Source organism: Malaclemys terrapin, chromosome 8, assembly GCF_027887155.1.
Source record: "Malaclemys terrapin pileata isolate rMalTer1 chromosome 8, rMalTer1.hap1, whole genome shotgun sequence".
In the NCBI taxonomy this organism is placed as follows: Eukaryota; Metazoa; Chordata; order Testudines; family Emydidae; genus Malaclemys; species Malaclemys terrapin.
In genome coordinates, this window is record NC_071512.1 from 87567081 (window position 1) to 87590695 (window position 23615).

The 23615-nt window shown below is 39.8% G+C and overlaps 1 protein-coding gene across 3 annotated transcripts in view; it reads right to left on the reverse strand.

Annotated features, from left to right (window-relative positions):
• Window positions 1-23615, reverse strand: part of TNNI3K (TNNI3 interacting kinase) — a 168170-nt gene that overhangs the window by 133943 nt on the left and 10612 nt on the right. For all 3 annotated transcript variants that reach the window (XM_054037604.1, XM_054037603.1, XM_054037606.1), the window contains exons 3-5: window positions 21616-21701; window positions 19559-19656; window positions 16495-16605 (exon numbers count right to left, since the gene is read on the reverse strand). In XM_054037604.1, coding sequence (XP_053893579.1) covers window positions 16495-16605; window positions 19559-19656; window positions 21616-21701 — 295 coding nt within the window. The remainder of the gene's footprint in view (window positions 1-16494; window positions 16606-19558; window positions 19657-21615; window positions 21702-23615) is intronic.

The following is a 23615-nucleotide window of genomic DNA, read 5'->3' on the forward strand; positions in this document are numbered from 1 at the left end:
TAAGAGGGGGGAGACAGAGAAACAATATTGTTAGATTAACAGACAGTAATCCTTGTAAGAGAGAAGAATGGAAGCTTAGAAAAAACACCAAAGCTTTTAATTACTCTCAGGAATTGTAAATTCTGGGATGATCTATATGGGTAGGCTTGTGCTTCCAAGAGAGTTTTGGATTAGAAGATAGTTTCAGAACCTCATATAAACAGCAGAGAGAGAGAGAGAGAGAGAGAGAGAGAGAGCGCTTTCTTTCTTTAGGAAGCAGGCACTGTGAATAAAGGTTTGATTCTTACATCACAGGAAGTTTTCATGCAGATCTGAGAGAGAAGCTCCCACTGATTTCATTTGGAGTTGTGGGTGTTCAGTACTTGTGGAAATTAGACCAAAGGCATTTAAAGGTACCCAAATTATAAGCCAGTTTGGAAAAACTGAGCCTTAACTGCTAAGTGTCTCAGTTTCATCATTTATCACCATTGGGGAATTGTAAAGCACCTTGAAATCTCTGGATTAAAAGCACTACACAAGTATTAGCTAAATCATCATTACTGACAAAAAAAATCACACAAGGATTGCATTCCTACGAGATTTTGCCTGTATTTGAACCAAATCAGAAGTTAGGTCCTTTCTGGTTTTAGATTTGAACCAGAAGGAAAATCATAAGAGCAGAGATTTGCATCCTTACAACCCAATATTCAAAGGGAATTAGATCTGAGATTCCAGTTTTGATCCTATAATGCATATGGTAATTTCCTGCAATACTGTTGGAGATTTTACTGTATTAAGGTTATGGATCATTGTGGGCTAGGGATTGTACATAATTGTAGGGGGAAGAGTGATCGCAGCTTCTCCAGGAATTAAGAACAGTGGGGGAATGGGAGTGCATAGGTAAATTCAATTGCATTGTAACACCTCCAGAGAAGTGCCACCTGGAGAGGCTTGCAAATACTAGTTGAAACTAGATTCTCCAGAGACCAACAGACAAAGAAAAAACTTTTGGATCAGTAACCTGAGTTTAGACTGACTCATGCCCTTCTTTCTGACTAAGAAAATGGACAGGACCTTCTGTTCATGGGAGGACCCAATTCTTTCTGAGATGAGATGGAAGGACTTTGGCCTATGGAGGTCACCCATCATTGCCCTGAACTGCAACGGATCCATCTCTAATTTAAAAATGTCCGCAGTTTCTCACAATTTTTCTTAACTAATTGAAAATACTTAGTGCAATCAGCAATCTTCAGCAGCTTATTACCCGCTTTCTCCTCCAAAGCTTTAGTTTATTAAATAAGACTGACCCTCGTGGTGCCCCACTATTAACTTGCTTTCCACTCTGAAGAGTAATCATTCAGTACGACTCTATTTCTATTTCTTCTTGCTTAACCAGTTTTTAATTCACAACATGACTTTTCCCTTTACCCTCTTGTTATTTACCTTAATAGTCTTTTATGAAAGGCATTATCCAAAGCTTTTTGAAAATTCAAGTAAATTATGTCCACTTCAAACAGAGACTGTTAATTAAGGTAACTTTGAAGGTTAGGGAGAGTCAACAAATGGAACATAAGATAGACCACATAAAGATTTTGTCGCTTGGAGAAGGGCAGGAGATAAGAATTCTTCTAACAAAATTAAATCAATGGATATTGACTTTCTAGTAGGTAAAATTAAAATGAGAAAGACAACTTCAACAATTAAGCCATATGCATCAGCATTAGCCTACGTATATCCCTGTGTTAACACATCTAAAGTATCTGCAATGCTTTCCGGGCTTCTTTATTAATTAAGTCATTAAAACCTAAATAAGAGGAGCATCAAGCACTGGCCTAATTCTTTCCAAATTAGAAGATATAGATATAATCAGTCATGTCCTGTAAAGATCCTTTGCACAAAACTGGCAAGTCTCTTAACTCTTTGCTGGTCTGTAAGAATTGTAGAATTAACCTTGAACAGAATGAAGCAGTAAATGCCTAAAGAAGTTTCCAAATGGTTGTGAAACACTAGCTGACAGATAAAAAGCAACAGAGGGTCCTGTGGCACCTTTGAGACTAACAGAAGTACTGGGAGCATAAGCTTTCGTGGGTAAGAACCTCACTTCTTCAGATGCAAGTAATGGAAATCTCCAGAGGTAGGTATATATCAGTGTGGAGATAACGAGGTTAGTTCAATCAGGGAGGGTGAGGTGCTCTGCTAGCAGTTGAGGTGTGAACGCTAAGGGAGGAGAAACTGGTTCTGTAGTTGGATAGCCATTCACAGTCTTTGTTTAATCCTGATCTGATGGTGTCAAATTTGCAGATGAACTGGAGCTCAGCAGTTTCTCTTTGGAGTCTGGTCCTGAAGTTTTTTTGCTGTAAGATGGCTACCTTTACATTGCTGGCATATGATAGCATATATAACATTGGTGGACGTGCAGGTGAATGAGCCGGTGATGTTGTAGCTGATCTGGTTAGGTCCAGTGATGGTGTTGCTGGTGTAGATATGTGGGCAGAAATATCTTTGTTTCAAAAATATAGTTTCATTAATTAAATGATGAGGGCAAGACAATTGTTTTCCCATAATGTATCACATGCCCCTCTGCTATGTACATTGGCCAAACTGGACAGTCACTACGCAAGAGGATAAATGGACACAAGTCAGATATCAGGAATGGCAATATACAAAAACCTGTAGGAGAACACTTCAACCTCCCTGGCCACACAATAGCAGATGTAAAGGTAGCCATCTTACAGCAAAAAAACTTCAGGACCAGACTCCAAAGAGAAACTGCTGAGCTCCAATTCATTTGCAAATTTGACACCATCAGATCAGGATTAAACAAAGACTGTGAATGGCTATCCAACTACAGAACCAGTTTCTCCTCCCTTGGTGTTCACACCTCAACTGCTAGCAGAGCACCTCACCCTCCCTGATTGAACTAACCTCGTTATCTCCACACTGATATATACCTGCCTCTGGAGATTTCCATTACTTGCCTCTGAAGAAGTGAGGTTCTTACACGAAAGCTTATGCTCCCAGTACTTCCGTTAGTCTCAAAGGTGCCACAGGACCCTCTGTTGCTTTTTACAGATTCAGACTAACACGGCTACCCCTCTGAGCTTTGATGATGTTAAACTGTGTCTGCATGGGTGTTAAGGAGGCTTTGCAATCATGTTAAACTTGTTCAACTGAGTGAGCTAACTCAGTTGAAAAAACATTCTCCCTTCCCCCCCAAATAGACAGACCCTTCATCATAAGAATACCACCTTAAAAACTGATCATATTATCTTGTTGTAGCTGATGTTTGATCAACTCTGAAGAAAGCAAGAGAAGTCCAAGTAAAAGAGGTTTGCTTATGTGAAACTGTAAGGGAGATGCAAGGCACCCACACCATTTGGCAGGATCTGGCTAACGTATGATTTCATCTCTGTGCTATTTTGGACACTAGAGAACTGGAAATGCATAGTTTCCATCTTGTTTTGCAGCAAACATGCTTTCACAATTAGGTTCAAGAGTGTAATGATTAGGAACAGGTGAACTGGTTCTGCAGAAAAGAAGGGTCTTAATCTAAATCATAACTGAACCTTTTTAAAGATAAGGACAGATGGACAACTCTCCATCTCCTAGTCTGCGATAGGCCTCCTTTAACCAAATCCATCTAGGGGACTGGACAATTTCTGCTAAAATCTCTATCAAGTCTCATTAATTCAGGTATCTCTCCTCCCACTCCTCAGGGTTCAGACAAAAGCAAATTCAGGAGAAGACCTAGGCTTGATTTACCATTGCCCTGCAATTTGTGCAGTCATCTATATCTATGCAAAGTGGGTATAGACCTACTATCCTGGTTTGGTAGCATTTTACATTGACTTTGCACCAGCATAAATGACTAAAAAAAAGCTTCAGACAAGTTGCAGGGCTCTGAAGATTCAGTGTCCTTGAATTCATGAGATTAGATTTTTCTAGCCAGTCAGACTGTAACAGAGAAATACAATAAAACTTCAGACTAGACCTCTCCATTCATGACATATGAAAGGGAGGGGGCATACTGGATGTCAGGTAGAGGAAACTGGAGATGCTTGAGACTGGAAGTCAGGAGAAAAATAGAATTAGGAGGAAGGGAAAATATGTAAGTGTAGAAGTTGGAAGGATTAGTGTGGAATGGTGAGAAAGATGAAGGAAAATGAGGACTTTGAAATATTCAGAAAAGTTTCAAATAAATACGTAAACTTTCCAAGGTTTCTCAAGTTGTTTTGAGGTTCACCCATAACTAGTAATAAAACTCATTCAAGTGAAAACTAGAGATGAAAAATATTCCATTGTAAAACAGGATTTATATGTGAAAATCTATATTTTATTCTTTGAAAGCTGTCCTTATAAAACAAACTCTGTGTTTACCAACAAGTCCTTGTTGCAAGAAAACAAATGCATTCACTCATTAGAGTGTCAACTGTACATGTGGCAAAATGAAATAACACTCGTCTGTCCCAACTGGAATCTCAGCTCAGTTCACAAACCTTTCTGCACTGTAATCTGCAAATGCCAATTTTAATTAATAAAATGAAATAGGCCACAATATTAGTTTTTCAGTGTGGAAATATTGGATATCACATCAGTGCATATTAAAAATGTATTATTAATTCAGCAGTGTCCTCTCTGGGCTGGAAACATTTAATGTTTTTAAAACACCAGGCTTAGGAACAGTTTTTTAAAACTCATCTGGGTATCTAATTTGGTTTCCAGCATCTCTTATATTTCTCTAATTTTGTACACTTCCCACTGAGGACTCCGGTCCCGGGATCGTGCTCTGAAAATGTCCACTAAACAATAAAACAAACCAGCAAACTAGTTTTGCTAAAGTAAACAAATATGACACAAAATCACAGAGAAGATGAAATATTTATGTACCAAGCTGGCTCAGCTGAGTTGGAACATCTTATTTACAGCAGTGTCCTTCAATCTCCCAGTTTTATCGAGGTGATTACCATCGTGGTTTCAGGAGGTGTGGAGATTGAGCCAAGGTCACAAACTGGCCCCGCAGCAGAACTGAGAATCAAAGCTAGATTCTCCAGTTGCTCTTTGTCTGGCTCTGAAATATAATGAGTATCTTTTCTCAAGAAATGGAAAAGTCAAATAATATATATAATAGGCTGGTGTGTATGTTTCTTTTATTTATTTAACTGAATAAATAACATTTTTTTTCTTATTTTATTGAAATGGAGGGAATGTCGAAAATATATTTTCCCTCTCTGACTTACATCTCACTGCACTTTTTACAGTTTTTTTTTACAGTTCCAATTTCCATGAATATTAATGAAATTCTGTGCAAAGTAAGCTATTTAACCTAGCAGAAGAGATTCTCAGCAGACTGACAATTTCAAAGATCTATAAAAAAAGAGAAAGAAAAAAGCAAAATCTGAACTATAAATCTTCAGGTTCCAAATCAACAACAGAACCAAATGAGGTATATGGAGTACAACTCTCTGTAGAGGATGTTTCTGGCAAAGAGCTGATCATTACTAACAGAGAAAACAATGGGTCTTTTCTAAATTGCTCGCAAAAAATGATTCCTCATCAAATTAGGGGCTTTATCCTTGCAAGGAGCTGAGTATCCTCAGTTTTCATTAATTTCAGTTGGAGTTGAGGGCACTCTGCACATTGTCGGAGGTGCTCTGTCACTCATAGGATCAGGCCCAAAAGTTTTAAAAAAGCAACTTGAAAAAGTAAAATGAAGCAAGGTATTTGGGATTTTCTGCTCATCGTTCTTCATTTTAATGATCAGATCTGAAGCACATATTTACTTTATGTTCTTGTGCATCTCGTATGTATTATTTACATTAGAGCATTTTTCTGTTGAGCAACAGAAAATACAGAATGCAAAATCACCCCCACCGGCTTATTCTTAACACTTCGATCCTTTCATAAACTCTGTCATGAGGAGTGTATTGCAGGATTGGTGCCTTAGTCGTATAATTTTCTAGGGGAAAAAACATTGGCAGAAGTAGACATGGGAAACGACAGAAATGGGGAGAAGAAAGGAGGTTTGGAGGGCCAGAATTTCAAAATATGGGCTCTAATCTGAAAAATTCTTTTCCGCTAGCACATACTGCAATTTATCTGCTTAAAAAAAGTAAGTTAGGTCACATCCTGATACAGATATATTGAAATATCATGTATAATTGGATCAATGATTTTTTGTTTCCTTTAGTCAACTAATGATAATTAAGTAACAAAGAACTCAAAGTTGTATGTGAAAGATCTATTCTGGAAAGCTAAGAACCTGCAAGGTGTAAATTAATCTGTTTTCTTATCCAGAAATCAAAATGTATTAGTGTAGCTGATTCATTTCTCTCCACAAATAATTCTGTGTTAGTAAAGGAGAAATAATGACAAAAGTTGCATTTGCAAGAAAAATGATTTTGAACTCAATACACAGTATTTTTCTGCCAGCAATATAAAGAAACCAATCAACATTATGTGCTTAAATTTATAGCCCAGGTTCAATATTTGTTCATAAAGATTTTATGCAACAACATCCACACATGTTAAGTATTAAATTATCTGATTTGTGCACATGTGGGATTTGTGAATGTAATATCATTCTGCCCATATTCATAGGCCAGACTGAAAATATGGCTTTTCATGTTGTAAAATATTAAGGGAGAAATCTTGGCCACTTGAATGTAATTGGACATTTTACCATTGACTTCAATGGGGCCAGGATGTCATCCTATTTGTGTCTCATTAATATTAGGGCCCCTTTACACCACTCTGGAAGTTTGCATAAATTACATTTATACTAGTTTTAAGCTATCTTTACAATGCCAGAGTGGTAGAATGGGGTCTTAGTATAAATGACAATCAGGCCTCCATTATTTATATTTAATATATAAATATTTCTTCACTAATGAGTGATTCTAACTTTTATATTGCCTTTCTGTAACTTCTGATCTGTTCTCACTATATCTTTTAAAATACATTGACAAGTTGTTCCCTCTGCATGTCCTGTCCTGCCATTTTGTACAAGCAAAAAAACCCTGAAGAATTACAAGGTCTAGTTGGCTCAAACCAGCTCTTGTTTCTGTTTGACAAATGCAGATTCTTCATATAGTTTCCATCATACTTATTATTTTCCTTGAGTTCAAACTGGCTGCTCAGCACTTGTGCACATGGTGCTGATAATGAAAGACTGCACTTACTCCAAAATTAGGGCTACTTGGACTGGAATTTCCAAACATCAGTGCATTCAGTCCACATGCCAGAGAGATAATCAGCATGTTGAAATACATTGAACTGAAGCAAAACCTTTGAAAGTGTGCAGGGAAACAATGACTTTTCTAGATTTATTTCGAAATTATCTGGAACGGCAAAGTACTTTTCATAGTCTCCAGCCTGTGAATAAATCCTCCTCACTTGTTCCTAGAAGCAAGTCATTTATAGAAATGGTCAAAAGCCACAAAATTCATGGCTGCATCTGATTTTCCCAGGTTTCCAGATCTGAGGTGAGGAGGAGACGATTCAGACAATTATGACAGTGGCCAGCCACAAGTTTGGAACACTCATATTTGGATCATATCTTGGCTTGTTTTTCAGGCTCTTCTCTAGCTATTTGGTACATGACTAGAAGCCTGCTCACAAGATTTCAGGGCCTCCTTTACTTTACTTAACATTTCTTTTGACATGTCTGTCAGTATGTCTTTTCCCACCTCCTATGTCTTTCAGAAAGTACAGTTAGGTCTAGTTTATATCAAATTGAGCAGTACACTGTCACATCAGAAAATCTTTTGCAACTGTCACACCACTTTTTATATAGCTACAAGATTTTTATTAAAGGTGGATCAGAGCTGAATCTGCCACTTCTTTCTTACTTATTGCACCCAAAAGATTGACAGGTGCTGATATTTACTTTGTAACAAAATAGGCAAAACACCCCCCGTGCAATATAAGTTTCACTGGCATGAGTGGTAGTGTGCACAATGCTGTTAGCAGATGAGCTTCTCCCACCGACATAGCTACTGCTGCTCATTGGGGGTGGTTTAATTATGTTGATCGGATCTTACAGTGGCACAGCTGCATCAGTACAGCTGTGCCGCTGTAAGCTTGCTAGTGTAGACACAGACTAGGAAACCTGAGTTTGGAAGAAATGTTCATTCTTTACGCTGGTGGTGTCAGAGTTCATGTAAGGGTTAGAGGTGGTATATATTTGTTTTCTAGGGAAACACTACACAGCTTCTTAGAACTTCTAAACAGATGACCAGACGATCATAATAACCGTTTGAATTTTCAGTGAATGTAATTTTACCCACTTAGCCCACTAGGATAATAGCACGTTCATTAGTGTGCAAACATGGGGTCATGTCCATCATGAGTAATTTTATTCAAAATTTCACTGTGGATATCTCCTTTAATGATGCCTCTTCTTGAGAAAAGAATTCTAGGATGAGACATCTTCATAGATGTGTGGAAGATTTCTAGAGATTTCACAATGCTTATTAAAATAGAGTTTTTTTTTCAACTTTGCCATAATTATTGCATAGTATTTGTTTTCTGTTTATTATTGGTCAGTGAATTTAGTGTAGATTAAAATATTGGAAAAAACAAGGCATAGTGCAGGTAAATGCTGTGTAAGATTCCACAGACAGCTATATCTATGGATCTCAGTCCCTGCTCCCAGTCAATATGAACACTGCCAAACTGTGACAAGTTTCCCAATATTGTCAAATAATGACTAGGGCATGACCACCAAAAACAGTTTAAATTGTTACCAAGGTCAGGATTTGAACTGATGTTTCCAGAGGAAAAGGCCAGTGCACAAATCCACCGAAACACCTATTAAAATAAACTGTAATCAAGATTCATTCTTCGGAAGAACAAATAACTACTGGCAACAGTTTTGGGGCAACTTGCCGGAGCCAGTAAAAATGTGCAATTTCTCCCAGGAGGGCAGAACAATTTTTATGTGACTACATTGTTTAGTGAATGTGCATGTGCACGTGTGTATGTTTATAGGTTTTCAACGACACCATTACTGTGGACTGTAGGGACTCTCCACTCACCTTACTATCCTCATTTTAGATCATTCTGTCTATACAGAAGTGGCACTTTCTTCTATTGTGGAATTGATATTTCACACACAGGGTCCAACAATATTCCCCATTTGGGGCCTGATTCTCATTTACCCTAAAACTCCCTTCTTTGGCAGTGTAAAGTGGCCTTGTAAATGTAATTTACCCTTCAAGTATAAGGGATCTCTCATATCAACAGAATCTTCCAAAAATGGACAAAGGATTTTAAGCGCAACATTGTGTGCGCACACACACACACACACACACACACACACACACACACACACACACACACACACATACCCTGCATCTCTTCAACATAGCAAAAATTAGGTCTAGGTACTATAATTCTATATGGTAAACAACAGTTTTGCGTATAAAGTATAGCTATAAATAATAGATAATAATCCTTTTCTATCTCAGCTATGTACTGTATACCTTTATTTAAAAACATCTTGATTTCATAATGGTTTGCAAACATATCCTTGCTGCAGCTGTTGGAGAACTTACACTAGCATAAGGCTCTGACTCAGTGAATGATTTTATGCCAGACTACTCCTTCAGTGAACACATTTCTTGTGTCACAGAGAGGACTGTGATGAAGAGGATGAAGTAACTATAAAAAATGAACCAGAGTCTGATGCACAAGGTAGGCCATTAGTGTGAGAAAGTCAAATTTAAGAGTTTTATCAATGGACTACCTAATGATAATCCCACCATAATGGTGAACAATGTTCCTGTGACTCACTAAAAGTCACTTTTTCTCATTGCAGTACACCTGAAACATGAACAACAAAGCAGGGTACCCTAAGATATTAGCTTATTTGTTGATTTAATTAAAATTAATAATTTTTCCTACTGCAAGCTTTCGTTCTTATCACTGGGTTGAATCAAATCACTCTCACTTCCCCCCAGCATCAAATACAAAGAGCGACTGCAGCACAAACAAATACAATAGGTGAAATCCTACTAGGGTGACCAGACAGCAAGGGTGAAAAATCGGGACAGGGGATGGGGAGTAATAGGAGCCTATATAAGAGAAAGACCTAAAAATCAGGACTGTCCCTATAAAATAGGGGCATCTGGTCACCCTAAATCCTACCCACCTGAAATCAATGGCAAAACTCCCATTGATGTTCAAGGTCAATGCTGGATTCACACATTGCCAAACTTAATTGATTAGGCCTGACGAGCCTACCCTACCAGTAGGGGTGTGTGAAGCAGTCCTTCCGCTCCTGTGTCCATTCCTGACAGGTACCATTTTCTCTTTGTTCTCCTAACTAAGGAAACCTTTATTAATGTTAATCTAATGAATTAAAAAGAAAATAGCCTTTGAAAGGACAGAAGAAAAAAGAAACAGAAGAGTGAACCATTGACACCACTACCTGTGATCTAAGTTCATTGTATCTTCAGTGACTTAAAAGTAACTGAAAAGTGGATGGGGCCACTCCCCTAGTCACTGTCAGAATCCTCGCTGGGGGGGGTGGGGAGTGTGGGGGGGGCAGTGGCTCAAGGACATTGCTCTCTAGCATATTCCACTGCTCAATGCCAGGAGGCACCAATCACAGAAGTGGAAATATGCAGTGGCCACTCAACAAAACAACACTATGTACATGATAGATTGATCATGTGAAATTTTCTATAAATACTGAAATCTGGTAATTATCATCAAAAGCATTTGTTACTTTTGAAAACAGCAACAGAGGGTCCTGTGGCACCTTTGAGACTAACAGAAGTACTGGGAGCATAAGCTTTCGTGGGTCAGAACCTCACTTCTTCAGATGTGGCATCTGAAGAAGTGAGGTTCTGACCCACGAAAGCTTATGCTCCCAGTACTTCTGTTAGTCTCAAAGGTGCCACAGGACCCTCTGTTGCTTTTTACAGATTCAGACTAACACGGCTACCCCTCTGATACTTGTTACTTTTGAGTTTCACCACAGAGGAAAATCATTTTTGAAGCATAGGGTCTCTTGTTCCAAAGTCACATACTGCGGTGGCTCTCAACCTTTCCAGACTACTGTATCCCTTTCAGGAGACTGATGTGTCTTGCATACCCCAAGTTTCACCTCACTTAAAAACTACTTCCTTACAAAATCAGACATAAAAATACAAAAAAAACCTCACAGCACACTGTTACTGAAAAATTACTTACTTTCTCATTTTTCCATGCAATTATAAAATAAATCAATTGGAATATAAATATTGTACTTACATTTCAGTGTATAGTAAATAGAGCAGTATAAACAAATCATTGTATGAAATTTTAGTTTGTACTAGTTTGCTAGTGCTTTTCATGCAGCCTTTTGTAAAACTAGCCAAATATCTAGATGAATTGATTTACCCCCTGGAAAATCTCTGCGTACCCTTGGTTGAGAATGACTGACAAATAGCGTTAAGTATATCACCTATACACCAATATAGCATAGTTTTCAACTGAAAACACATATTTTTTTATTTTTAATATATAAAAATATCTGTAGCTACAGCTGATTAATATGCCTTCTGAATTTGAAAAACATATTTTTTTAAAATAGTATATTTTCAGACATAGGTGAAGTTCCATACTGGAAAGAGGGTGCCCCTAAGAATTATTAATATCTGTCCCCCAAAAACCCTATTTTGAGTGCCTAAATTGAAATAAAATGGTGCATAGTCCCTCTGCACTGGGATGAATAACACCCATACAAGTATACTGTACTGTGACATGCACCTATTTTAATGTTTTAAAAATGCATAAAGATCAAACCTTAATTATTCCACAATCTCAATTAAAAGAGTCTTTGCTTCAGTCCTTAGCTCAATACACTGTCAGGGGATAGATAAATCAACTTACAGCAATCTTGGATTGGTATTTAGGTCCAGGGCCTGAACAGCTTAATACTCATCCAATTTTGTACAGATACTACATAGCTGGCATCTTCCCTACCATCATCAATAAAAATGATGTACAGCACAGAGTAAAGTTATTCACTAAACAATTCCCAAAGATCACCTTTACTATTGACTATGAAATAGATCCAGGACACCTCTTCTTGGATGTCAAAGCCTTAAAGACCAGTGACAAGGTACGCACTAGTTCAGGTATGACAAGGACAATGTTTCAGGTGAATGTGCAGTTTTGCCCACCCTATGTCCATAAAAATGGTTCGATTATGGGACTGTCTAGCAAAATAGGACCCTGATCCTGCATCAAGATACAGTGTAGTCAATGTAGCTACGCACAGAGAGAGGGAACCACACTAGCACATCTGAATGCAACATTGGAGCCTATTTATGGTAGAAAAAGGGATTCTAGAAAAGGTCTACTTGGCAATGTACCAGCTGTGAATAACATTTATAGGAAATAATGAGCTATTAAAATGACTCCAGTAAATAACCCAATTTAATGAGCATCCACATAATGAGGAAGACCACATAATCAATAAGATAATATGATCAGACAGCCTTACTTTATATACATGGAATTTTTGAAAAGATAGACAGTTTTATTAAGAATATATACTATAGATTGTACCTTAGATCAGGGATCGGCAACCTTTGGCACACAGCCTGCCAGGGTAAGCCCCCTTGCGGGCCGAGCTGGTTTGTTTACCTGCCACATCCGTGGGTTCGGCAGATCTCGGCTCCCACTGGCCATGGTTCACCGTCCCAGGCCAATGGGGGCTGTGGGAAGCGGTGCGGGGCGAGGGATGTGCTGGCCGCTGCTTCCTGCCGCCCCCATTGGCCTGGAGTGGCGAACCAGGGCCAGTGGGAGCCGCGATCGGCCGAACCTGTGGATGCGGCAGGTAAACAAACCGGCCCGGCCTGCCAGGGTGCTTTCCCTGGCGAGCCGCGTGCCAAAGGTTGCTGATCTCTGCCTTAGATACTTGGGGCTCCATTAAAGAATACAGACAATTCCCTTAATGCCATGCCCCCAGCAAGGCAAAATATCACTGTACATAAGATCATTACCAAGTAACACACAGTCCACACACAAAACACAAAGCACGTTTCAGAGAAGATGAAAGGATCATAAAACGAATAAGACTGTTGCTAACTTGCCTATTATAATTCTTGCACAGAATGATTGGATATATATTTTTTACATTGTAAACAGCAACTTTTTTTTTGAGACAGGATATGCTAGGAAGCATTTTAGTGAGTAAACAACAAGACCGAGGAATATACTTGATTAATGAAGGGAATGACATGATGTCTCATGAGTTTAAGAACGTAATGCTAAAAAACAAACACCAAAACCACTAGCAAAACCTAGTCCCTGAAAAGCTAACCTTCAAAATAAAGTATTTAATGTCAGTCTGCTCTATTAGCATGCTTCTCCATCCACAGACTTAAACAGTTGCCTACAGATGCTGCAAATTGATTTGTCCCTTGATAACTGTTGGAGTTGCTGACCGAAACGTTGAAGAATAACAGCTTTTTAATTGAGTTTTTGTGTGTGACTAACTGTACAGTGCTTTATCCTTTTTCTCACTTTGTCACATCTGCACAGATTTCAGAGGTAACGCCAGGCTTTCGTGTGACTTATCTTTATGGCTTCTATCTCGAGCGCCCAAACAATCAATGCAAAAGTAACATTTGGAGTTATTCTCATTTTGGTGTCTTTTGTATTCACCGTTTCTAAATATTTAGAGAATACAAACGTGAGGCGAGAATCAGCCAAAGTCTGCACTGGCGTCTCCTGGCCCAGACCCCCAATGGCAGAAAGTCTGGCCAGGTGGACGAATGAAACAGCACACTGCACCCTCATCCTCCCCTCCCCACACCAAGATGTGAGGAGTGGGGGATTAGGCAGCCAGCACATCTTAAAATGTGAGTGATGCTGGTGATGGAGGGAAGTGGCTGGGATATGGTGATTCAGTCCCTCCACCAGGCATCCTTTGCCAGTAGGGCTCCTATGGAGTACGGTCAGAGCATGAATCTGTACGGAGCTTAACAGAGCACAGAATTTCCACTCCCAGTGGAAATGTTGAGGAAGTGCAGATTACTCAGGCTGGCTTTGCAAAGTGCCTTTGAACCTCCCTGGGACAAGATTGCTGTAGTTATTATTTATATTATGTTAGTGCCCAGAGACCCCAGATAGAATCAAAGCCTCACTGTGCTAAGCAGTTCATATAAGCAGAGTTAGACACGGTGCCAAATATTCAAAGATATTTAGATACCTAAAGATGCAGCGAGGTGCTTAAATATCTTTGAAAATGCTCCCCTTGATTTCAAAGGGAGATAGGAGTCTAACTTTGGTTTGATAGTAAAGACATATTTAAGCTGACTTTGCCTTCAGTGTAAACAGGAATGTTTCAAAGGTTCACAAGTGGAGTGAGGCCAAGATGGCAGCCACATGAAAGTATAAGCACAGCTTTGTTCCTTCTGCAATTTCAAAGCCTGTGGGACTAGCAGTTCTGTTACACTCTCCAAGTGGCAGCACTGTCAATTTTGGTGATGTTTGCAATGCAGGATGAATGACAGAGTTTAAATCTTACCTCTGAACCTCCTTGTTTTCTGTGGTTTCAGTTAGATCATGACTGTTGCTTTACAATAAGTACTTTCACTGAACTATTTCCCCGTCCATTAGAGGAGTGTTAGTTATTTAGTCTTATGTTTTTTTCTGAATTTAATAGTTTAAAAAGGACTGGATTGAAGTAAAAAATCTCTCATTATCTGCAGAACACCTACATTTCCCTCTGCTCCTACCCCCATCGCCCCAGTGTGCTTCAGAATGAACCTAGATGGACCTTGTGCTCATTCAGTCTTCATCCTCTCTGCTGAGCATGCCAACAAAGGTGCCAATTAGTACAAACCAGGGTGTTAATTCTGGTGATGTTGACACTTCTCTACTAGGAACTGAAGTCTGAGTTGCTTTCTAATAAAAGTCTTTTTAAAATATCAGGTTTAGAAAGAAAGTCCATTCCCTAAAGCAAGTGTTTTCCCCAGGGCAGTCTCAATGCCTGATCCTTCCCATAAACTGCTAGTGAGTCCCAGCTAGATCAGAGAGGAACCCTAGTATAGAAGAAGGTTGAGAAATACTACCCTAATATAATATGGGCCAAAGTTTCAACATGCCTTCTTAACTGCATCACACAGTTGTTTGCAGAAGCCTCCAGTTACATAGATGATTCCTATATTGACACCAACAAGTGGATATTTTTGAATGCAAATGAGGTGACTGTGACTGCACAACTGATTACACAACTGTGAATATAGTCACCAATGTGCTCAATATTACCTTCTTTGTAACTTCTTGTTGTTATCCTGCATTCCTTGCCCAGCAGCCCTATTTCAGGAAATCTGAAGTGTCTGATTCCACAAGTTAGCCTAGTTTTGTTGTTTTGTAAAAGTCAGTAATTTCAACTTAAGCAGCAGAATTGAGAACACAAATAATGTGCATTTATGATTATGTTTCAAATTGTGAATCCTTCATTAAAAAAGTAATTCTGCACACATAATATTAAACACTTCAAGAAATATATTAAAAAAAAAATAAATGAGTGAGTTAATTTTTGCCAGGGCAATGCAAAGGAGATATGAGAAGTGATTGAAATGAGGCTGGAAAGTGATAGTCTAACAGGTTCACGACTAAAAGCATGTTTAGATAAGGAGAGGCTGGACTACAGCCTCCAGTGGAACTCCTCTTTCCCACTCTTCCCCCTCCCCCACCACCTCAGGAGCAGATTCTGCAGGAAGAAATCCTTTCAAGGATCCCCTCAATGAATTCCTCCAGATCATTTTGTCAGAGATGGAGAGCCATAGGGCCCACACCCAAGCTTGGCGGAACCCCCGGAGTCCATAGAAAGCAATGGCCGATGCTGGACCTCAACAGCTCCATGGCTCTGTTGCATCCACATACTAGGGACTTCCCCTAACTGCAGCTGCTCCTGGGATCCCCAGACAGAACTCCCAGAGAAGATAATACAACTCTAAGATAAGAATATATGAGTAGGCCAAATCTCTGCCCCCTCCCTGAGTGCAGAACATGCACTCAGCTTGTGGAGCATAATCTACAGGATCTGGAGAAGGGGATGAGACAGTGACACAGAGCCCTCACTTCCACACTGGAGAGGAGCTTCCCTTCCATACAGAGATCTGGGGAGGAAGCAATGATCCCACCAAGGGTATTCATATGCATTCATATCACCACAAATCTTTTGTTAAAATCTTTGATATTAATAAAGGAATAGCACTGGTTTCCAACAAGACTTTAAAGACATTTTATACAAAGAGCAGGAGATGTATGAATATGCCCGGTACATTTACTCATGTGTATTCTATGTACACACAAACCAAGAGAAACTTTTTTAATCCTAATAGCCTCTCCAAGGGGTTACGAAGTGCCAGTAAATGAAGCTTGGATTTACTGAGTTACTGATGTGCTGTATTGTCTGTGTTTTAAGCAGTAACACGCTAAAAGATAAATGAGCCGATTAATCATGCCATTCACTCTCACCATTTCCTGTGTAGAAGAGGAAAAACGTACCTCATGATGACCAGCTATTGTAGCAATATGAAGCGCCGTAAGAGCTCCGTATCCAACTTGCTGAATGTCAGCTCCACCATGCAACAGGGCTGTCACAAGTTCTGCACTGTCCTACAATGCACACATTTCAAATGTTTTTGTTAGGCCAATAGACATCTCTCAAGCTGTGTCTCTCCCTGATTTTATGAGCTATTTAAATATCACTTCGCCTCAGAACCATTTTTAAATGCTCAGAGGGACTATTTTAAATATCAGAACCATTAGAGTGTCAAACCCAGAAGAAGGGCACGTTAGGACTTCTCAGGATCTACAAAGGAAATCCCACAAATACACAGGATAGTATCCTGAATACCAAATTTATGAGCTTGGCATTTTGGATGCGTCTCCTTGTTGACAACGTAATGGGCTAAAGCACTGTTTATATTCCTGCCAAATATAACAATGGCAATGGAAATCATAGTAATAATAATAATTTGTTGAGACTCTAAGATCAGTTCACAAACTGTTACGAGGGACAATATCCAATTGAGGTGGATACTATTGAACTCATTTACAAAGGGGTAAACTTATGCCCAGAGAAATGAAGTAACTTGCCTGGGGTCACTCAGTGAATCCATGGCAGAACCATGAACAGACGCCAGGACAACTCCCAGTCCCCTATTCTAACTGCAAAACTAGACTTGTTCCTGCATTGAGCCAGATCCTCAGCCGACTCCAATGGAGTTATGGTAATTTACATCAGCTGAGTAATTGGCCCTGTCAGCCATCTTGGAAATAAAACATCTTCAAATGACTATTCAGCATCCAATAGCAGCACACACAACACTGCCTGTCATTCTGACTAGTACTGTCCCATTGTTTCCCTGTACTTCACTAGCTGTCTGTATCCATCCATTGTCTCATGTCTTAGACTTAGATTGTACTCTCTTTGGTGCAGAGACCAGCTCTTTGCTGTTGCTGTTCTGTGTTGATCTGCTTAGCATAATGGGTTCCTGTCTATACTTAGGGCTCCTAAGTGCTACAGCAAAAAAATCATAAATAATAAGACCACAACAGCAAGAGATGCTCAAGCTTGTGCCGCCACCACAGCTCCCTCGCCCTGTATTGTATACAAAAATGAGCGTAGACCATGAATGAATCAGCATTACAGAACATGCAGCGGAGATGTGACTGCTGACCCAAGCCATTTTGTTAGCGTTGAAAATATATGTGTTCAGCTTCTTGGAGCAATTAGCAACTTCCATGTGAGATCATGAACTACAGTATTCCCTAACACCACCGTCTTTGCCAAATTTTAATTTAAAAAAGAAAAGCAATCTTTTTAGGCCCAAGACTATGGAAGAAGGTTCTGTATTACTGGATGTGATATTTTGACCTGAATTTAGAGAGGAAAAAAACCCTGAAAATAAAATGGCCTAAGCTAGGAATTCCTTGGAGAATTCCTTTTCCAAGTGATAACTCGGTTCAGCCTACTTAATTCTGCCACGATCCCATCACATCTCACAAGGTAATCTGGCCACAGCCCAGACACAGGGATTGCCATTAAAAAGTCATCCTTTACCAGCACTTACCACACCATCATATCTGGGATCTCTATGCATTCCATATGCAATAATTTTAATACAATAGATGCTATGGTGTGTTAACTGTTGGTAAATCCTGCAGCCTTAACATTTCACATGTCCTGCAAAAGAAATTTCAGATTGTATATTTGATTCCAAAATTCAGAGTTTGCAATGGTTTGCTTAGCTTCATGGAATCCAATCAGAGCACAGAAAAAGTATTGTGTGACTTGGGTGACTAACTAAGATCCTGATTCGAGAAATCACTTAAGCATATGCTTAACTTTAAGTATAATCCTAAATTTCATTGACTTCACTGTATGCATTGAAAATTGTGAGCAGACAGTGCAGCATTTACTAAAGAAAGTCGGAAATTAGTCCCATCTAATGAATACTTTCAAGAATAATTGGAATCTGTTTGCAAATAATTTTTAATTAAGAAATGAAAGGTAAAATTTCTCAAATAAATCATCACCATTCTACTTGAGAGTAAGGCAACAAAATTCCTATAAGGCACTTAGCTAATTGTGCAACATTGCACATGGGTGAAAGTTTTCTTTATGACTGCTATAGAGCATCATCCTACATTCTGAAGCATAAGATTTGATTACCCTTATTATTTTGGTTGGCACATGTCAATGTAATTGTTATCAGTGGTCATAAAATTAAACTAGTATAAGAATTACAGAAATAAACAAAGAAATAGCAAGTTATCATAGTCATGGCTGTCCCTAGGGGGGTGCGGAGCCCGGGGTGGAAGTGACGAATCCATCACTTCCGGGACCGACACGTCACTTCCGGGATCGACTGCGCCCAGTGCTGGCCAATCGCACCAGCCTGCGGGGCCCCCCCAAAGCACGGGGCCTGGAGCAGTCGCCCCGATTTGCCATACCCAAGGGATGGCTCTGATCACATTACAATAATTAGGAAAGAAAAGACAGTCTTGTGATGAGGGAATAGAAAGTTAAGCCAGGAACTTTCAGTTCCAGCTCTGCCAATAGATTTACTGTATAACTTTGGGCAAGTCACTTACTCTCTCTGTGCGTTAAGTTTCTCTGTCTGTAAAATGGGGATAACAACAGTACTTCGGGGCAGGTGTTGTCTTTATTTTTCTGCTTCATTAATCGCCAATCACAATGTCAGTTCTTAACAACAGATAAAATAAAAAATAAAATAAAATAAACAAATATTACTGCTGACTGGGAAACTTTAGCTGAAACAAAATTGGGACAAAATACAAGGCGGAGAAGCTGCAAAGTTTTTGTGAAAATGTTTTTCTTTCTGTAACCATAATTATAACAATACTTCTCTAACTCACAGACATGTTGTGAGGTTGAATTAAACAGTATCCATGAAAGATAAGTCCATAGTATTTTAATGTGTGCAAGCATTTACACATAATTTCCTTATATATTGTATGCAAGGCATAAAGATTTTCATGGGGATTAGTAATTTAGAGAGAGCAGACTACCAAACATGCTGACTTCTCATTTCTAATTTACCTTGTAAGCTGCCAAATGCAGAGCTGTAAATCCATTTCTTGTTAACCTGGATGGACGCAACCCTTTTAGCATAAGAGTTCTAATATGGGATTTGTTACCTTTATAATAAAAATTGGAAAGAGAAGTCATTTACAGAAAAGAACATGCAAATGAAGGCAATCAGCTAAGAGCGTCCACACTTAGTGTGTGGCTACAGATTTGTCAGTTTCTTATTATTGAGCGCAGGTCAGATCTCAACACTTTTATTCACATTTGCAGTATTCAAAATGCAAGCAATAGTCCTTGTAACAGACAGTGTTACTTGGATTTAAAATTAAATGGTAGACTGTGGTGGCCTTTGCATGGGTGTACAACGAGAGGGGAATGGATTGCTCTCCATCCTAGCATCCCCTGACTTTCTAGTGACTCCAAAGTGGACAGGGAAATGATGACACCTTCAACATGTGGTAGGCACCACCCCCTTATGGTACCAGTCACCATCAGGCACAATCTAGCCATTAACAGGAACACTTGTGGCACTGGGCATCTATTCACTTGCTAATCTCATTCACATCTTTGAGGGAGGACTTTATAGAAATATTTGAGGTGCTAAAGAGCACAAACTCCTCTTTCAGCATGAGACTCCCTCCCTGCCTTACAAGTTGGGTTTCCTGGACACCTACCATGTCAATTGATCCTTCCAAAAGTGATGCTCCACCCAGTGCCTTTACAGTTTATTGTTACAGGGATAGTAGTTTTAGGAATACTAGTGAACCATAACCTGAAGACACTCTCATCTCCTGCCACCTCTGTCATAGAATATCAGGGTTGGAAGGGACCTCAGGAGATCATCTAGTCCAACCCCCTGCTCAAAGGGGGACCAATCCCCAGACAGATTTTTACCCCAGTTCCCTAAATGGCCCCCTCAAGGATTGAACTCACAACCCTGGGTTTAGCAGGCCAATGCTCAAACCACTGAGCTATCCCCTGCCCTTAAGTGCTGTGGTCCACATTATGGCTGCCTCCTGCAGAGCTATGCTAGAAGAAGATGCTCTCTCCCTCAGGGTTGCCACAATTTAGCTCACATTGTGACTACACAATAATCCATTTCTTAACGAACTCTCAACATGTGGCAGGGCACCATCCCCTTATGGTACCAGTCAGCATCAGGCACAATCTAGCCATTAATGGGAACCGACTGTTTCAAAACTGCCTAAAACAATCCTGGTGTGTTCTCTCAGGTCTTGCATGCACTGAAGCTAATGGCAAGCTCCCACTGATTTCAATGGTGCATAATCAGTCTCACTGATTATACATCTGGGCCCAGATTCAGCAAAGCATTTAAATGCATGTTTAAGTGCCCTGTGGCACTGAAGCCTTAGGGTACAATTCTCTTTGATTCTGAATTCTGACCTCTGTTGCATATTGTGGAACAAGTGCAAAATGCATGAGCACAGTGTGGACAAGAGATCTGCAGTATGGATCAGAGTAGAAAATTTTACTATCAGTATGAGTGCCTAGATGATCTCTCACATGACTTTTCTTGTTCTCCTGGTTTGCTATCTGCAAGAATCCCATCAGAGGACATTCTGGGCTAGAAGATCTGATTTTTATTTTATCATGATTATTATTATTTTAATTCGCCACGTTATAAAACATTTTCACAATATTACAAAAATGAAATGTTATCTTTGTGGGAAAAGAGTATCAAAAATTCAACCTTAATACCAGTCTATAATGTGTATATTTCATATAGAATAATACTATCCCTTGATTACAAAATAAACAACTAATTTCAAGTTAGTTGCACATCTGTACTTAAATATGCATCAGAGTTGATTGGAATTTTTGCTACATTGAAGAATAATTTAGAAAGGAGCTCAAAATTTACTTGGAGCCACTCCACCTTGTCACTACAGTTTAGAGTGTTGTAACTAATGCTTACCTGAGCATCAAGAAGAACAATGCAAAGAAGGCAAATAGTTTAAAAATATAATGTTCCTGTGGGTTATTAAACAGACCAAATCACTAACCATGTAAATAACATGCTTAAAGAGCATGAAAGTCCAAATACTTACCACCGCAAATACAACATAAATGAAGAAGAGATAGCCCATTTTCTGTGCGGTAATTTAAATTGACTTTGCTGAAGGCTTCATCAGAGCTGAAAACAGAGATTTTACAGATGATCACAGTTTTCAACTTTTAGCATATTTTCTTTTATTTGAAAAATTTGCAAAGAGAAATCTCACTATAGTTTCACTCATTCACAACACTGTAAATCCAGAGGTACTTCACTGATGTCTACATTTCTACTGTTGCAAGTGAAATCAGAATCCAACCCTTACTTTTTCCTGAGCTATATTTCTATTTTGACATTATTTCTATACATACATATACAAACCGCTACATTATAAGAATAAAGGGAGAAGAAAGTTTCTTTTAAGAAGAAAAATAAACTTCTATAAGTAGAAAGGTTCCTTCTTCCCCCTCCACCCCATCTTTCAGCTATAGTTACAGCAGCAAACAGAGCTGTAAACAGGGGAGTTTGAGTGGGAGTTTGCAAGGGGAGTTTGTGGGGAAGACCAAGAGGCAGGCAGAGGAACAGACAGGCTAGTGAAGGGAGTGTGTGGTGTTCTAGCAGTGTTTTGGTGCTTGTTTTTTTTTTTTTTTTTTTTTTGCTGTGGGAGGTGGTGTTGTGGTTTGTTTTGTTTCCCAGATTTACTGGATATAGGTGGGAAGCCTATGACAGATACAGAGGCAGCAGTGGTAGTGACCCAAGCAGTGGAAGAGGCAATGAAGATGACTGGATGTGGAAGCTGTGGCATGTACATGATCCTGGAGGGGGTACCTGAAAAGAGTTTCGTCTGCATTAAGTGCCACCTGATAGAGCTGATGGAGGAAAAGATCCGAGGATTGGAGATGCAGGTGGAAACTCTGGTTGAGTTTAGAAGAGGGTTTGAGCAGATGATGGAGCAAAGACATGAGGAGTCTGAAGGGAAAAGCTTAGACTTGCAGATGGAAGCAGGACCAAAGAACTCTGAGGGGAGACTGCTGGGTGAGGAAAGTGGACAGTGGAAGCATGTGACTAAGAGAACCGGGCAGAGGAAAAGACAGACTAGTGAAGGAGAAATAGAGCTCAGGAACAGGTATGCGGAGTTGGAAAATGAAGAAGGGGCACAGCAAGTGGTCGCTGAAGGTGAGAGGGCAAGGAAGAAGAGAAGAGCAGCTAGTCCTATAGGAAGAAGGGAAGAGTCAATGGAGATAACACCAAATATGAGCCCCAGGAGGATACGGGATGGGTTGCGGAGGATTGCAAGGGTGACTTGCAGCCAGAGGGAACAGGGGATAGACCGGAGAATCGCACCATCACCAGGAAAAGGCAGGTCTACGTGATTGGGGACTCCTTACTGAGAAGACTAGACAGGCCTGTAACCAGAGCTGATCCGGAGAACAGAAGGGTGTGTTGTCTGCCAGGTGCTAAGATACGGGATGTGGACCTGAGGCTGAAGAGGATCCTAACGGGAGTGGGAAAGAATCCACTGACTGTCCTTCATGTGGGAACGAATGATACGGCTAGAGTCTTGCTGGAACATATCAAGGGAGACTATGCCAGGCTGGGGAAGATGCTTAAGGAAATTGAGGCTCAGGTGATCTTCAGTGGGATTCTGCCTGTTCCTAGAGAAGGGCAACACAGGTGTGACAAGATTATGACGATCAACAGATGGCTCAGGCAGTGGTGCTATAATGAGGGCTTTGGGATGTATGGCCACTGGGAGGCATTCATGGACAGAGAACTGTTCTCTCGGGATGGACTTCACCTGAGTAGGGAGGGAAATAGACTTCTAGGATGGAGGCTGGCACAACTGATTAAGAGAGTTTTAAACTAGGAATTGGGGGGAGATGGTTGGGAGATGTCCAGGTAATCTCCACACTGGATTTGAACATTGAGAGGGAAGAAAATGAAGTAAGAAAGGATACAGCCGTGGGTATGAGAATGGACATAAGGAGGAAGGGTAGTGTAGATACCATTCTAATAGGTGATACTGGGGGCAGAATGTCTGGGCCTAATTGGGTA